We start from the raw sequence: 16,553 nt of genomic DNA on the forward strand, positions 1-16,553 counted from the left end.
CACTCTAGTCTAGGTTGACCTGGAATTCACTATGTACTCTCAGGCTGTCCTTGAAAGCACAGTGATCCTCCTACCTCTGCCTCCCAAGTGCTGTGATCAAAGGTATGCACCACCATGCCTGGCTCTCTTAAATGGCATTTAGATGAAGGGAGGAACAGGCAAATGATCTAGATGTGGAAACAATTTGAGAGTTAATCAATAAGACATAAGCAAGGCTTCCTAGGTCAACAGGCTGTATGAGAAAACAGGAAGGAAAGTAAACAACTTCACAGTCCTGGGCAAAGGAGAAGACCCAGCTGTTTCTCTTTTGATATCTGCCAATATCCTGTTCACAGGGTACCAGAGTTGAGAAAGCACCCTTGAAAGGTCCACATGTTCACCAGGGTTGATAAATTTGCAAGCTCTGGATGACCTACAGCCAAAATAAACGAGGGGACAACAATGTCTTCCCTTGGTAGGTGGCCTCCGATCCTTCATGTACCTGTGCAAGTTCTGTACTCTGTGGGTTTATAAATCAGCACCTACTAGAGTTGAGTCCAAAATCCAAGCTTGGGATGTCCCAGGAAGGAGATACCATGTATGTTTAGCCTAAAATCTCACAGTAAGCCATACCACTTAGCTTGGAATGTATTCCGAGTTCCCATCCTAGTGTACTTCTTGCAGACTCAGCTCCAGCCATATTCGCCATGATAACTAGCACATGCATCTTGCACTCTTGAGCCTCAGAGCATTGTTCTCAGTAATACAGCTGATATTAATCTCTCAGCCTAGCTGGTCCCTTATATCCATGATTAATAGGATGGAACTACAAGAGGAACTGATATCCTAATCTTACAACAGCTTTTGGGAGCTACTTTTACTAGCACAAAAGACCTAACACAAGTAACCCAATTAATCAGAAAATACTAGCTTGCCATGGTGGCACAGAACTCAGGAGGCTGGGGCAGAAGGATCACCAAGTGTTCCAGGCCAGCAAGTTCAAGGTAAGCCCAGGTAAGGTGGCAAGACTAAGTGTTTAAAAAAAAACATTGCATTGCTTTCATCAATTTTGTTTTAATAGCTTTTGCCATCTTCCTAATTAGCACTGCTCTATGCCTAATAGCAATAAAAGTAAAGAATTCCTTTGTAATGAACAAAGTTTATGGGGTAAGTCAAAAGTAAATTATAATCCAGGAGTACAGAATTGTACAAGCTCAAGGCCAGACTGAGCTATAGAGTGAATTCCAGGTCAGCCAGGAGTAGAGTGAAACCTACCTCAAAAAAAAAAACTAAAGCAGATAACCTAAGGGTCCAGGTGTTCAAAAGTTTTATCATTATCCTCTGTGCCTGTCAAAAGCAATGAAAGCTACAGAATTCAGAAGATTCCTGGGATATCTTCTACAAAACTGGTATGGATCCATATGGACTTTCTGAGCAAGACCTATGAAAACACTACTTGGACTGTGTCGTATCCTCAAGACAAATTTAAAGGTACACAAAATAAATAACAATCCATCAAGTATGGCAAAATAAGCAAATACTTTTATCAAAACGGTAAATATTTCTGATTTTAAAAATTGTGATAGCAAGACTATAACCTATGTCATATATATATATATGTGTGTGTATGTATGTGTTTGTGTGCATACATATATATATTTTAATGTGATGGTATCCAGGTGTGGTGGTGCATGCCTATAATCCTAACACTTTAGAGATGTAGGCAGAAGGTTCAGGAATTCAAGGTCATCTCTGGCTTATATATTGACTTGGAGGACAGCCTAGGAACTTGCCCCAAAAGAAGAGATGTTTTAATTATCTCTGGCAAACAGATCTTGAACAAAAATAAAAGTTCCAGGAAAACTAATTTTTACTAAGCAGGAAGAATCAACAAGCGACACAAGTAAAGCACACCAGCTTGCCAGGCTGAAATATTCCCATCTGAAACACCCGCACATGAGCCACAAGCCGTCAGCGGCAGGGAAAGCTGGTGCTCGCACCACAGGAAGCCCAGTAAAATGCCTGCGTGACCCAAGAAGCATAGGTCTTGGTGTTGGGGGTTGTTTTCAATGCAGAGGTTGCCTCCGCGGAGTCCTGCAGCAAAGGGTGTTCAAGCTGTGTCAGGTATTTGCTCCCTGGGTTCCTTGGTCATTCTTTAGCTCCGGAAGAACACAGCCCTCCCTCACCTACCTGGATCACGTTGCCATACTGGATCACAGTCCCCAGCAATTTCCTATTTTCTGTCTCGTTCTGCTTCTTTTCCAGGTCTGCAGCATGCTATCCATGGAGAAGGAAAACTGGTTATAATGTGGGAACAATGGGCTCTAGACCTCTGCAGCAACACAAAGCCAATGTGGGGGTCACAGGCATAAAGCAAATCCCAAGCACACCATGAGGCTATGTGAAATAAGCCCAGGGCTTTCAGGGCCTTTTGGGCTTCCTAGAAGCGATTTTTTTTTTCTTTCTTTAGAGTGTTTATGAGCATTTGCTTATGTGAAACTGTTCCAGAGCTTATATAGTTGTAAATAAAATGGAATAAAGCATTTCCTTTATGATATGTAAATGTCTTCCTTAAGGATCGGTTGCAAAATAACCCTAGGTTTAAAGGCTGGTTTTGGGTGGAGTATTTTTTTTTTTACCTTGAATTTGTTATGGAACATCTCTACATCTTATTTCCTTATTTATAAAATGCTGATAATGACATCCACACCTCACATAAATCACCTAGCACAGTTGCCTGGCCACTGTAGCACATGTGGGCTGTTAATGATCATCAGCAAACATTTATTATGATTTACTTAATTTCCATAATAGCTCCTTGAAAAGAAGAAATTACCCAGTTGTTAAGAAGAAAGAGAAAGATTAAAAATTTTGGCTAATACTACAAATGTAATTGAAAGATGAGTACAAAGGGCTCTGTTCAACTGTTTTCTCTATTATGTATATTCGAAATTGTGCTTACTAATTTTATTTTATTTTTCTTTTAAATATCTTTATTTGCAAACATAGAGATACACAGAGTGGAGGGAGGGAGGAAAGGGAGAAATGGGTAAGCCAGGGCCTCGAGGGGCAAATGAGCTTCCGACAAATGTGCCCTTAGTGCACCTTGGCTTTACATAGGTAGTGAGGAGGTGAACCTGGGTCATTAGGCTTTGTAGTCAAGTACTTTAACCACTGAGAAATCTCTCCAGCTCTAGTTTTATTTTTTCTTAATCACGCATTTATTTAATGACAAAGATAATCAAATCCACATTTGGGTTAATTCCAAATATGCAGATACAAGTAAGGTTGGGAGACATTCCCAGTCTGAATTTGGCATGTTAGGAAAGAGGATAAAGTTAAACAGAGAGTGCTGAAAGAGACCACCAGGGCCAATGTCCTCAATACCTATCTTGCAATGGCTTACCTGTGCCACTCGGAATATATTGCTATCATAATGCTACAGGGGCCTACTTACATCCTATACCATCAACCCATCACCCAGACCTACAATGGATAAATGTATAAAATAACTGACATGACAGGAAAGGAATTCTGGACAGAATCTGATGGAAGGTGAAGGCCAGATGACCAATGTTCTTTCCCTAGAGTTTCTCTTCCCATGAGGCAAAATACTACCAGTTCTCCAATGGGTTCCCTTCTGATTTAGTCTTGGAGGTTCCCCCTCTCCCAACAGAAACTGTTATCTTACCTCAGTCACCTAATCTCATCAAGTCTCAGTGTTCTCATCAAAAAATGGGAACAAGGGCTAGAAATATGACTCAGTGGTTAAGGTGCTTGCTTGCAAAGCATAATCACCTAGATTCATTTCCCAGTACCCAAGTAAAGCCAGAGGTACAAGGTGGTGCATGGGTCTGGAGTTGATTTGCAGTGGTTGGAAGCCCTGGGGAACCTATTCTGTCTCTCTTCTATCTCTGCTTACAATAAATTAATTTAAAAAAATGGGAACAAGACAAGTTTTTTAAGAGTACTGATAAGATTGCTAAAATATATCAATGGCATCCAATAATTTTAATTAATTTACCTTTTTATTTAGCTAGTTATTTTATGGTTTGGTGGATCAAAATTAGGGCACTTCACATGTTAGGACAATGCTTTATCTATCTTGGAGCTACATTCCAATTCCTTCAATTAAAAAAAACAATTAAGGGGCCAGAGAGATGGCTCAGAGGTTAAGGCATTTGCCTGAAAAGTCTAATAACCTGGGTTCAATTTCCTACTACCCACATAAAAGCAAGATGCACAAAAGGGCACATGCATCTGGAGTTAGTTTGCAGTAGCTAGAGACCCTGGTACACCCATTATGTCTGTCTGTTTCTCTTCTATCTCTGTTTGCATATCAATAAACAAAAGATATTTTAGAAGCTAGTCAAGGTAGTGCATGTTTCTGATCCAAGCACTTGGGAGACAGAAGTAGAAGGATTGTCATGAGTTTGTGGCCACCCTGAGACTACATAGAGAATTCCAGGTCAGCCTGGGCTAGAGTGAAATCCTACCTCAAAAAGCCAAAAAATGAAATAAATAAATAAATAAAATTAGGGCTGGCGAAACAGTTCAGTTACTGATGTGTCTGCCTCACCAACATGAGGATCTAAGTTCAGAGCCCAGCACTTGTGTAAAATCTGGACATGTTGGTGCATGCCTAGAATCCAAATGTTGGGAAGGAGGAAACCAGAGAATCCCAAGGACTTGTTGGCTAGCTAGGCTAGCCAATCTGTGAGCTCTAGATTCAATGTGAGACCCTATCTCAAAAACTAGGGTAGTAAGAGGTTGGGGAAGACCATGTGATCTCCATATGCATGCGTGCATATATGGACAAGCAACCATGAGATAAGCACATGACATACATGCAGGAAAAGATGATTTAAGCATTATTGTTACAGACAAGATCCTAAAAGAAACATTCTGATGATAACTTCAAAAGTTGATTTAAGTCAGCTAAGTCACAAATCTAGTTTCCTTCAAATGCAGTCTGCCCCAGATCCCCCTATACTTATATAGATGATTTAAAAAGGTACATCTTTTGAGAAAATTTCAGGGAGTGATCCCAATTCCCAAACAAAACCAAGACAGTAATGTCTGTGGATGCCTGCAAGGTGACCATGTACCCATCAGCTCTTGGAGAAAAAAAAAATATCTATTCACAGGTCTCCCTCCTCTTAAATTGACTCTCAGTTTTCTGGACAGGATAAAGCCACTGGGTTCTAGATACATTCAGAAACAATACTAATGCAGACACTATGGCAGCAGTTGCATCCTCGCTGCCATCCACATGGTTCTTCACTCTCCCTGCTCCATCTCATTCCCGTTTCCATGCCGGTATTTCATCCAGCGTTCTCTACAGTACCTGGAGTGTCTGCAGATAGTTTCCAAGCTAAACACTGAAGTTGACTCATTTGGAATGAGACTTTATACTTGGTCAGAGCAATTTCAATGTATTCTTTCTGCTAAGCTGCTCTCAGCTAATACTATGTGGCAACTCAAGAGGGGAAAAATACGTCAAAGGAAGAATAATCAATGGATTCAGAAAAATAAAACCTACTATTTTCCAAAAACCAAGCATGGTTTTTATCTTCTCAAAACATTAGACAGGTAATATAGAGAATTTTAATGTAGCTTCTTGGACTCAAATGATTTTAAGGCCCCTCTTCAAGACTGAAAATTCCTATGGACATTTCCCTTACCCTCAAGGATTTCCAATGGCCTCAGCTGAAGACATAGCTGCCTAAAATTGTTTCACCTATGCTAAGACTGGGTACAAACAAAGCAACCAGCATATCTAAAAGGAAATGTCAAATTGGTCATGAAATGGTGTTGGTTACATTATAAAGACTAATTAAATGCTAGCAGCTCTGAAGATCAAGGACATTTGTCTGGAAATACATTAAAAGGTAAAATAAACAGACAATAAAAGGAAATTGTACACTACACCCTAAGGACTTCTCTTAAAAGCATTTGGTGGGGGAGGGGCCAGAGAAATGGCTAAGGCACTTGCCAACAAAGCCAAAGGACCCAGGTTTGATTCCCCAGTACCCACATAAGCCAGATGCACAAACTGGCGCATGTGTCTGGAGTTTGTTTGCAGTGGCTGGAGGACCTGGTGTGCCCATAGTCTCCCTCTCTCACTCTCACAAACGCACACAGCTATCTGCCTCTTTCTGTGTGTGTCACTTAAATAAAATAAACAATAAAATATTTTTTTTAAGTCTGGAGGGCTGGAGAGATTGCTCAGTGGTTAAAGCTCTTGCCTGCAAAGCCTAAGGAAACAGTTTCAATTTCCCAGGACCCAAGTAAAGCCAGATGTACAAAGTAGCACATGTGCCTGAACTTAGTTTGCAGTGACTAGAGGCACGGTGTGCCCATTCCCTCCCTTCCTCCTCCCCCCACTTTCCCCATCTAAATAAATTAACAAATGTCTGTGTTATACACATGCGCGTGCACACACACACACACACACACACACACACACACACACACTCTAGACCATCAGTTAAAACTCTCTGAAAGACTAAGTGGTACTACTCTTTCATGTCCTTAACAAATTCAACAGCAACTGAGCTAACATATCAATACTAAATAAGCAGGGACAAGCATTAAGCTTATGGACGATGTGAGTTCTCATTCATTATTTAAAGAGAAAAGTCTCTAATTTCCCTGTTTAGATAACTCTGCATTCATTTGAGTTCACATATCAGTTCTTAGTCGAATCCTCCTTACAAAACCAAGCTTGGTTTTTAGACAAAAACATCCATCATAATTTCTAGGTTCAATGGGTAACATAATGGGTAGATAAAAAGGTGGCAAGGACCAGATTGCAGCTGGGCCCACAGACCAATGTTGTCTGGTCCTTGCAAATAACGTGGTCAGGGTTTGTTAAATCTACAAAAATATTCTGTGAATATGCTGTAACACAATAAAGTGGTATAATTTTTTCAAAGGTAATCTGGTAACAGAGGCCAGAAAGCTTGTCAATGGAGATAAATTTGACCTAGTAATTCTATTTCTAATCTTTCTGGTCTTTATTATATAACCCCTAGCACAGGCACAAAGTTCTTTTATTTCAAAATTGTCAGGATCTTGAACAAAGCTCCTTACCTGCCTTCCCCACAGCAAATTCTCAAAATTATTGGATTACTATACAATAAAACAACAATGTAGCCACTATAACTGATGACAGTGGGCTGGAGAAATGTCTGCCACGTAAGCATGAGAATTTGAATTCAGATCCCCAGCATCTAGTTAAAATTCCATTTATGGTAGTATTCACTTGTAATCCCAGCACTGGGGAACAAAGACAAAGGAGTTTAGGACTTGCTGGCTAGCTAGCTTAGTGAGTCTTGGGTTCATTTAAAAAAAAAAAAAAAAAACCTATTTCAAAAAAAGAAAAAACTAATAAGGTGCAAGAGTGACGGAGAAAGATAGCCAACATCTACCTATGGGCTCTACATTCACATGCACATACATGCCTCCACACACATGTACCCATACACACCACACATTAAAAAAAAAAGCTGGGCACAGTGGTGTATGCCTTTAATCCTAGCACTTGGGAGGCTAAGGTAGGAGAATTGCTGTGAGTTCGAGGCCAGCATGAGGTTACATAATGAATTCCAGGTCAGCCTGGTCTAGAGAAAGACCCTACCTTCAAAAACAAAAACAAAAAAAAGGGGGGACTGGAAAAATAGCTTAGTGGTTAAGGTGCTTGCCCACAAAGCCTAATGACCCATGTTTGATTCCCCAGGACCTATGTAAGTCATATACACAAGGTGGTGGGTGCGTCTGGAGTTCATTTGCAGTGGCTCGAGGCCCTGGTGTACCCATTCTCTCTATCTGCCTCCTCCTCCTCTGTCTCTGTCTCTCTCAGATAGATAGATAGATAGATAGATAGATAGATAGATAGATAGATAGATAGATAGATAGATAAAGTGATGTTTAAAAATATTTACTGGGGCTGGAGAGATGACTTAGTCATTAAGCAGTTGCCTGTGAAGCCTAAGGATCATGGTTCAAGGCTCGATTCCCCAGGACCCACGTTAGCCAGATGCACAAGGGGGCGCACCACACATCTAGAGTCCATTTGTAGTGGCTGGAAGCCCTGGAGTGCTCATTCTCTCTCTCTCTCTCTGTCACTCTCAAGTAAATAAAAATGAACAAAAAAATTTTAAAAATATTTAATTTTTTGTTGCTATTGAAAATGGGATAGCCTTACTGATTTCTTTCTCTGTATATTTGTTCTTTGCATATAGAAAAGCTACTGACTTTCGTGCATTGATTTTGTATAGTATCACTTTACTGAAGGAATTTATCACCTTTAGAAGTTTTGGGATGGAGACTTTTGGGTAACTTATGTATAGGATCATGTCATCTACAAATAGAGCTAACTTGACTTCTTCCTTTCCAATTTGAGTCCCTTTTATTTCTCCTGTCTTATTGCTTGGGCTGAGACTTCTAGTACTATGTTGAAGAGCAGTGGTGAGACTGGGCACCCCTGTCTTGTTCCCAATCTCAGTGGGAACTCCTTGAGTTTTTCCCCATTAAGTATTATTGTGGCTTTAGGAGCTTTACATATAGCCTTTAAATTGTGTTGAGATATAAGCCTTTCATGCCTATTCTTTCCAGTGACTTGAACATGAAGTGGTATTGTTTTTTTTGTTTTTGTTTTTTTTTTGTTTTTTTGAGGTAGGGTCTCACTGTAGCCCAGGCTGACCTGGAATTCACTATGGAGTCTCAGGGTGGCCTCGAACTCATGGCAATCCTTCTACCTCTGCCTCCCAAGTGCTGGGATTAAAGGCGTGCACCACCACGCCCGGCTTGGTATTGTATTTTGTCCAAGGTCTTCTCTGTATCAATTGAGATGATCATGTGGTTCTTATGATTCAGTTTATTTATGTGGTGTATTACGTTGACCAATTTCTCTATGGTAAACCATCCCTGCATCCCTAGGATGAAGCCTACTTGATCAAGGTGGATAGTGTTTTTGATGTGTTGTTAATTTGGTTTGCAAGGATTTTGTTCAGGATCTTTGCATCTAAGTTCATTAGGGATATAGGCTTATGATTTTCTTGTTGCATCTCTGTCTGGTTTTGGTATTAGGGTGATGCTACCTTCATAAAAGGAGTTGGGGAGGATTCCCTGGTCTCTGATTATCGGAATAATTTGAAAAAAAATTGGCTTCAGTTCTTTCTATTAAGGTTTGATAGAATTCAGCGGAGAAGCCATCCAATACTGGACTTTTCTTTTGCTTTCTTAGATAAGCTGATATCCGCACAGGGGCAATGGAGAAAGATACTGAGGACACTCAAGACCTACCAAACCAGAGATCCAGAGGTTCCTAAGTGCCCATCACTGAAGGAGGCTTAAAATGCTCTGAGCATGGCTCAGGGAATTTTGCGGAAGAGGGGGCGGAAAGACTGTTAGAGCCACAAGTGGGGACATTTTGCACAGAGACATTGCCTCTCCCCCAGTACTGACTCCTGCCCCCATAGTTCATGACCCACAATCACCATAGGGATGACCTGCCTCCCCAACGAGGAAGGCCTCTTGAGAAAAGGGGTAGGGTGGCAGGAAAAGATGGTACCAACATGTGATGTTTACATGCAAAATATGTCCATGTCTAATAATATTAAATAAATAATATATATGAAATAAAAATTAGAGTTTCTGATTAATTTACAACATAGTAAAATATAAACAGATAACACATTGAAGGGGAAAATAGCATGCCCCCATTGATGGTTTAAAATCTCCACAGTGAAAAGTAAAAAAAACAATGTTAATCTTTGAGGAGTAGGATTTAGATATCTGTTTGTCTTCCTTTTTCCTATTCATGCACATTTTGGAATTCTTTTCCCACAGTACTCATGTATGTAATTTCTGCTACATCTCTACTGTGTCTCTGTGGCAAATAGACTAGATGTTTTCAAAAACCTTAAATCTGTTGCATTTCCATTCTTTAGCAATCCTTATGAATGAAATATCTATTTTCCTTTTCCCTTGCAGAATGGATTGAGGACTGTTTACAATATATAAGGAAGAAAATCATCAATTTCTGCCATTATTATTATTCACCACTGACATTACCATGTTTCCTAAACAGGATCAAGGTCAACTCTGTTATAGTCACCTGTTAGACCATTTCAGAAATGAGAAAGCATTATCAAAATTACACCAGAAGGGGAACACTGGGAAAAGGTCAAACACTGCAAGGTCAAACAGGACTGAATTACATAATGGGAAACTAAACTAAGGCTTCAGAAGATAAGCAGGGCACAACCCAGGCTTTAAATGACAATAAAGCCTGTCACCCCTGGCTGGTTACTAGCTGTCAAGGCTTCAGCCAACAAAAGGGCACACTTCTCAGAATGCAAACAATGGCAGCGCCCCTTTCAAAGTAATAGGAACCCCCCCTCCCTTAGCAGAACAGTAGCCAGAGCCTTCAGAATCAGTGGTGTGACCTGAGGGCAGTTGAAGCTTCTCTGGCTAAGAGACTTTTGGAAAATTATGACTTGAAGAGACAAAATCCAGCTTTTCCTGCGGGAAGAGCAAGCACAGAGTAACCAGCCACTAGATGTCATTCTCCTTCAAAATGCTGGGCATTGCTTATCCCAGTCAAAAGGATGTCGAGTGGTCTAGACAACAAATTCCTTAAATGGCATTAATTTAAAATAATCTGGCCTCTGGGCACTGCACAGTAGCTGGCAAAAATAAAAATGAAAGCCCACTAGAGACTGGCCAGAGCCCTCAAAGGCAAGTAGCTGTCCAAAATACATTTCAATGACTGCACTGAAAAGTGCAGATGACTTTCGGGGGGTGGGGGAGGGCAGGGGGAGGAGGAGGAATTCCAACTAAGTAGAAACCATGCAAACTCAAGTCCAGACCAGCATGCATGACCTCAAAGTCGCCAAAGTCATCTTACATCAGGACAAAGAAGTGGCTTCCTTTCACGTTTCTTTAATTGTATGAACAGTACAAAAGACTCATTCGTTCACCTTCTTTCCCTCCCTTTCTCTCTCACACACACTTGAAAGTTCTTGATCACTTTAGAATTAGATTTTTTTTCAACTGTTCTACTTTCCACAGTTCATTTCAGGAAGAGACACCAAAAGGAATGGCTAATGAAACCTAGCGTTCAGATCCCAGGCTGTGAATAGCACTAAAGATTCATGTCCAGCCACAGGCCAGGCCCCTCTGGGTTGCTGTGGAGCACACTTTAAGCCTTAACTGAATTACACAGAGAGAAAGAGAAAGAGAGGGAGGGAGGGAGGGAGGGAGGGAGGGAAGGAGAGAGAGAATGAGAATTGGCGCGCCAGGGCTTCCAGCCACTGCAAACGAATTCCAGACTCGTGCGCCCCCTTGTGCATCTGGCTAACGTGGATCTTGGGGAATTGAGCCTTGAACGGGGATCCTTAGGCTTCACAGGCAAGCGCTCAACCACTAAGCCATCTCTCCAGCCCCAAAAGCATGGACTTTTACCTTCACTTGTCACAGCAAAGCTGCAGATGGGGGCAGCCCTCAGCCTACATTCCCACGCAGTAACTGCAGGGGGTGGGGTGGAACCTCCTGACCTGCACAAGCACACCTCCCACCCACACGGCAACATTACCAGCCTCTTCATTCCTGCTGACTTCCTGCTTGGCCACAGGAACCAGAATCTGCAAGCCCCACGCAGTAAACAGCACAGGAGAAGAAAGGATTCGAGATGTACTGATAAGATCTCACTGAACAGACCAAGCTTCTGCCACAGAAGCAAAAGCAGGACAACTACAGCCCCGCAGGGCTTGCACAAAGGTAACTCTTAGGCATCCACACTCCATAGCACCCTCATTCCCTGCTCATCCAATGAGAAGCCCACATTCCTGGCATAGGCTTTAAGAGGGCTCTTATTGGCACAGTAACTGGGAGATGACTAGGAGAGGAGGAAGGAGCTGGTAACATTCAGTGGACTGAGGTCAGGCAGGTTGGTTCCCATGAAATGCCAGATCCTGTCCAAGGAGCTGTCATTCATCCCACACAATTTTTGAGTTGGTTGGACGTTCACTTGGACTGAAGGGTTCCTGCAATTACCTGAACCTAGGACCTTACTTCGTATTACATATTAATAAAAAAGCATAACTGTGTATGGTTTTGTCAATACTATTACCAATACATGTTCCAAGAGTACAGGCACTGCTAAATGAAGGAAAAAGCACACAGTGCATTCTGAGCTGCTGGTCCCGGTGCAAAATCCCATCATAGGTAACATGCTCGTTGCATACCCAGCACTACGTATGTGCATCAGTCCCAGCCCACAGCTGTCTCGCTCACAGGTTTGCACAAATGTGAGCAATGATTCCCTATGTCTCCTAAAAAAGCTGTCTTTATGCAGCAAGTATGTAATTTGTTGCTGTCCATTTATTTCTTCCCCTTTACAGTTAATTTCTAAAACTTTTTAGCTAGGAATTTTACTGCACAGTTGTAAAATCGTGTAATATTTTCTATGCAGAGGTAGCACTAGGTCTGTGGAGACTTATGATGAAGATGATACAGATCTTGAAGGCTTTGCTTCTGTTGTTTCTTCTTCTAATCTCTAACTCCTAGAGATGCCCCAAACTGAGGCTTACATGTCACCTCCCACTTCCTCCAGCGAGCACCATGTCATACACCCTTTCCTAATACAAACAGACTTTGGTCCCCTTTCTGTGTGGCTCCCCACCAAGAGTAGTTTACTCTTATACAAAACTTCAGTTTTCTCATTACTTTCTGTGTACGCTGAAGCTATCAGCTGTTAAGGCTGTCAGAGTGTCAACAGTTCCACTGGAAGCACCTAGCACAGTGCTCAGTTCTTATTCAACAAACATTTCTCAAGAACATACTGTGTGTCAGAAACCATTAGTGAATCTACGGACACAGGAGGGGACAAAAGAGGTGATGGCCCTGACCTTGTAGAGCTACCATTCTAATGAGGAACAGATAATTAAGGAACGCAGCGTACGTGCGGAGTGTAATCAGTGCTGACAAACAGACACAGGGAGCTGAGATGGAACAAAACAAGCTCAGGGGTGTGGGCAGGGAAGACTGCTGAGATGACTTGGAGGCTAAGATAGGAAGGATGCAAAGGCCTTTGCTTGAGCAGATCCTAGAGGATGTTCTACACAGGACAAGCTGTAAGCATGAGGGTCAACGGCTGTAGGATTGGTATGAGCCTGGGGAGCTCAACAAAATAAAGTGAATGAAGGCTACTATGCTGGCATATTCAGAAGCTTCAGAGAAAAATGTAGGTCCAGGTATGCTCAATCACACAGGTAACAAGAGAAGGTCTGGATTTTATTTTAGGCACAAGAGGACTAATGTGAAGTAAATACAAACTCACTGAAATTAGAAACTGGTCTGTGCACTCTGACTGGAGCCTAGTCTGAACAGCACGTGCCAGACGAAGGCCCTGCAGACGACCTCAGCCTCATCATCGCGGCTGGTTGCAATACTGGCATATCTAAGTCACAACAGAGCACACTGAGATTTGGGGAGCTTGTGAGCTCTTCCATGTCCAGGCAAAATCGGGGTCTTCAATTATCACAAGTGAGCACCAAGATGCCGTGCTTACGTGTTCTTCAGTCATCTGTGTGGGTTCTCAGCACATGCAGAACCCTGCTGAACCCGGACACAGCACCAAGCAAAACCACCACCCTCTGTCCCCACATAACTTACATTCTACAGGAGCATGGACACAAAGCACCAGAAAGATGATAGGTGACATTGAAAAAAATAAAGCAGAGTGAGGGGCAGGAACATTCATGTCAGGTCCTCCTCCTAAACTTGTGAAAGACCCTCCACACAGTTGAGTCTCCAAGTGCAAGGCACTAGAAGAATCATGCAGTCACTTTAGAGAAGAATAGGCTTAATCACACAATACCTCAGAAGTACAATAAGCAAGCTGGGTGTGGTGGTGTATACCTTTAACTCCACTGGGGAGGCTGAGGTAGGAGGAATGCCATGAGTTCAGGACCGGCCTGGAGCTATGGAGTGAGTTCCAGATCAGCCTGAGCTAGAGTGAGATCCCACCGTGAAAAGTTGAGCCGGGCGTGGTGGCGCACGCCTTTAATCCCAGCACTCGGGAGGCAGAGGTAGGAGGATCACCATGAGTTCAAGGCCACCCTGAGATGACAGAGTTAATTCCAGGTCAGCCTGGACCAGAGTGAGACCCTACCTCGAAAAACAAAAAAAAAAAAGTCAAGAAAAATAAAGAGAGAGAATAAGCATCTCTCTCCAATGCCCAGTAATAGAATGCAATAATAATGGCCAAAATTCATTAAAGAATGGGCAGAAGTTACTAAGAATGAAGTAGTGCAAGGGAGAGTTCATATGCCATTTTTGTCTCATTTCATATGATCTGCACAATCTCTATCTAAGGGAGACATTACCACGGTGCACGTTTTACAGATAAGTAGCAGAATCAGAAAAAACTGTCATGACTTAAGATCACAATAAATGAGTGATGGGGTGAGGATTCAGTTGTAGGCAGCCTGCCTCGAAGCTTGTGTTCAGGAACCTCCCCTCTGCACCAAACATCCCCAGAAGGGATAGTGAAGGTAAGTGGTTCCCCAGGCATCTCAAGAAGGTGATGCTTCACCTCTCTTAGGGTCTTTGTGAAAGAACAGAAGCAAGCCAGCAGCTGGGGACAGTGACACAACCAATCCCTTCAAGCAACAATCAGCCACCAGCAGGTGAGCACTCCCAACCCCCATCACGGCTGCCCTGTCTCCATACATACATGCAGCTTGTTGAGCAGCACGGCGTCCGTTGTGCTGTTGGCCCCAGGCTTAGCAGCCTTCCAGAACTGCTTCTGGGCAGAGTAGCGATTCATAGGACATAGCTTAAAGAGGCAGTCTAGGAGGGAAGCAGACAAGAACTGTTACACATTCAACCTATGAAAAAAGGCTTCCCGATTTTACTAGTGTTAGGTTTTCAAAGTTATGCTATGTTTAAATAATGGTTAAAAATACTTTAAAACTTATAAAAATGCAACACCATTGTATGAGCCTATAGATGTGGAAACTGAGGCTTCTAATAGTCAACTGCCCATCTTCACAGAGGCAGTGAATAGCAAGCCAGAACTCAGCATCCAAAGCCAGTGCTTAGCACTCCCCCACAACTACAGCCTTTGGTCCATGGATAAGCAGAACAAGAGGTCCTCACTGCCCTGGTGATGCATGCACAGACCCTGCACACAAAACCTGTAGTCTCACTCAACTTTTGTCCTTCTAATTCAACAATCAAAACTTAAATGTAGCTTATTTGGAAGTACTTTCTCGAGCAGTGGTCCCTCAAGAACCACTGTAAGATGACCTACAGGATTCAGAATTTCTAAAATATCTGAATTAATATTGAGATAAATGTGCCCTTGTCACGCTACCATTAGTATATCCTACTGTACTTCTGTTTAGTGAGCTTGGGTTTATGTGACTTTGCATACTTTATTAGAGGCCATAACCACCCCTTGTAATGTGGATAAGTGGCTTCAAAACATTGCTGAACTGACGGTAGGAGTGGAGTTGATCACAGCAAACAAGGGAAAGGAGACATTGACCCTTCCCTATTCCCACTGTCAGCCACTTAGGGATAAAAATAATGACAATCTAATCACATCTGAATATATGCCACTCCAAAGTTAACAATCGTAAGGAAAATCATTTAGAATACTGTCTTTTCTTTAAAGCAGCTGCTATGGTTTGAATGTGAAATGTCCCTCATAGGTTCCTGTGTTTGAACATTTGGTCCCCAGTTGGGGCCTCAGCTTTGGGAGGTTGTAGAATCTTTGGACATGAGGCCAAACTGGTAGACACAGGCCACTAGGGGCAGACCTTTTAAAAGGTTCTGGTCTGGCCCCTGTGGACCACGCTCTGCTTCCTGATCTTCCAAGATGCGAATAGACAAGTGCTGCAAATTCGTCACCATAGACTGAGGGGCTCTAGCCACCATGCCTTGCCAGGCTGATGGATTAGTGCTCCCTGAGCCAAAGTAATCCTTCCTCCTGTCAGGTAGCCTGTCACAGCAAGTAGGAAAGTAATGTAACTATGTCCACGGAAGTGTGCATTCTACTGTGAGGCCACCATGTTTAAATAGAAACTACACTGTTTCATTTTCTAATAACACCTGTTGTCCTGTTTCTTTCATAATGTACACAATATACTAGCTACCACATGTATCTCTATTTTTTAAATATACAGAGTTTAGTAAAATATTCCAAATTTTTAAGAGGAGTATGCAAAAAAATGTTCAGAGGGTTCATTGCTTAGTATGCCCAAGGTTATAGGTTCTATCTCCAGAACAATAATCACAGTCAGAAATGGAGGAAAGTGTTTTTTTAATTAATACCCCTGAAACATTTATATTTTGACATACTAGGTTTTCAAATAGGAGCCAGATAGATAGATAGGTAGATAGATAGATGATTGATTGATTGATTGATAGATAGATAGATATCACAGAAAAAATACTCAGATTTGGAAAAACTATACCCTGAAAGTAGGTGAGAACTATATATTCACTTATTCTTGCCTGCTCCTTAAGGCAGAGTCCTTTAAAGGCCCTCCTCTAAG

General features: G+C 42.0%; 1 protein-coding gene across 16 annotated transcripts in view; it reads right to left on the reverse strand.

Annotated features, from left to right (window-relative positions):
* Window positions 1-16,553, reverse strand: part of Itpr1 (inositol 1,4,5-trisphosphate receptor type 1) — a 380,520-nt gene that overhangs the window by 212,204 nt on the left and 151,763 nt on the right. For all 16 annotated transcript variants that reach the window (XM_045134263.1, XM_045134269.1, XM_045134267.1 and 13 more), the window contains 2 exons: window positions 14,726-14,841; window positions 2,170-2,256 (listed from right to left, as the gene is read on the reverse strand). In XM_045134263.1, the coding sequence (XP_044990198.1) occupies window positions 2,170-2,256; window positions 14,726-14,818 (180 nt within the window). In that variant the 5' untranslated portion in view covers window positions 14,819-14,841. The remainder of the gene's footprint in view (window positions 1-2,169; window positions 2,257-14,725; window positions 14,842-16,553) is intronic.

Source organism: Jaculus jaculus, chromosome 14 (assembly GCF_020740685.1).
Source record: "Jaculus jaculus isolate mJacJac1 chromosome 14, mJacJac1.mat.Y.cur, whole genome shotgun sequence".
In the NCBI taxonomy this organism is placed as follows: domain Eukaryota; kingdom Metazoa; phylum Chordata; class Mammalia; order Rodentia; family Dipodidae; genus Jaculus; species Jaculus jaculus.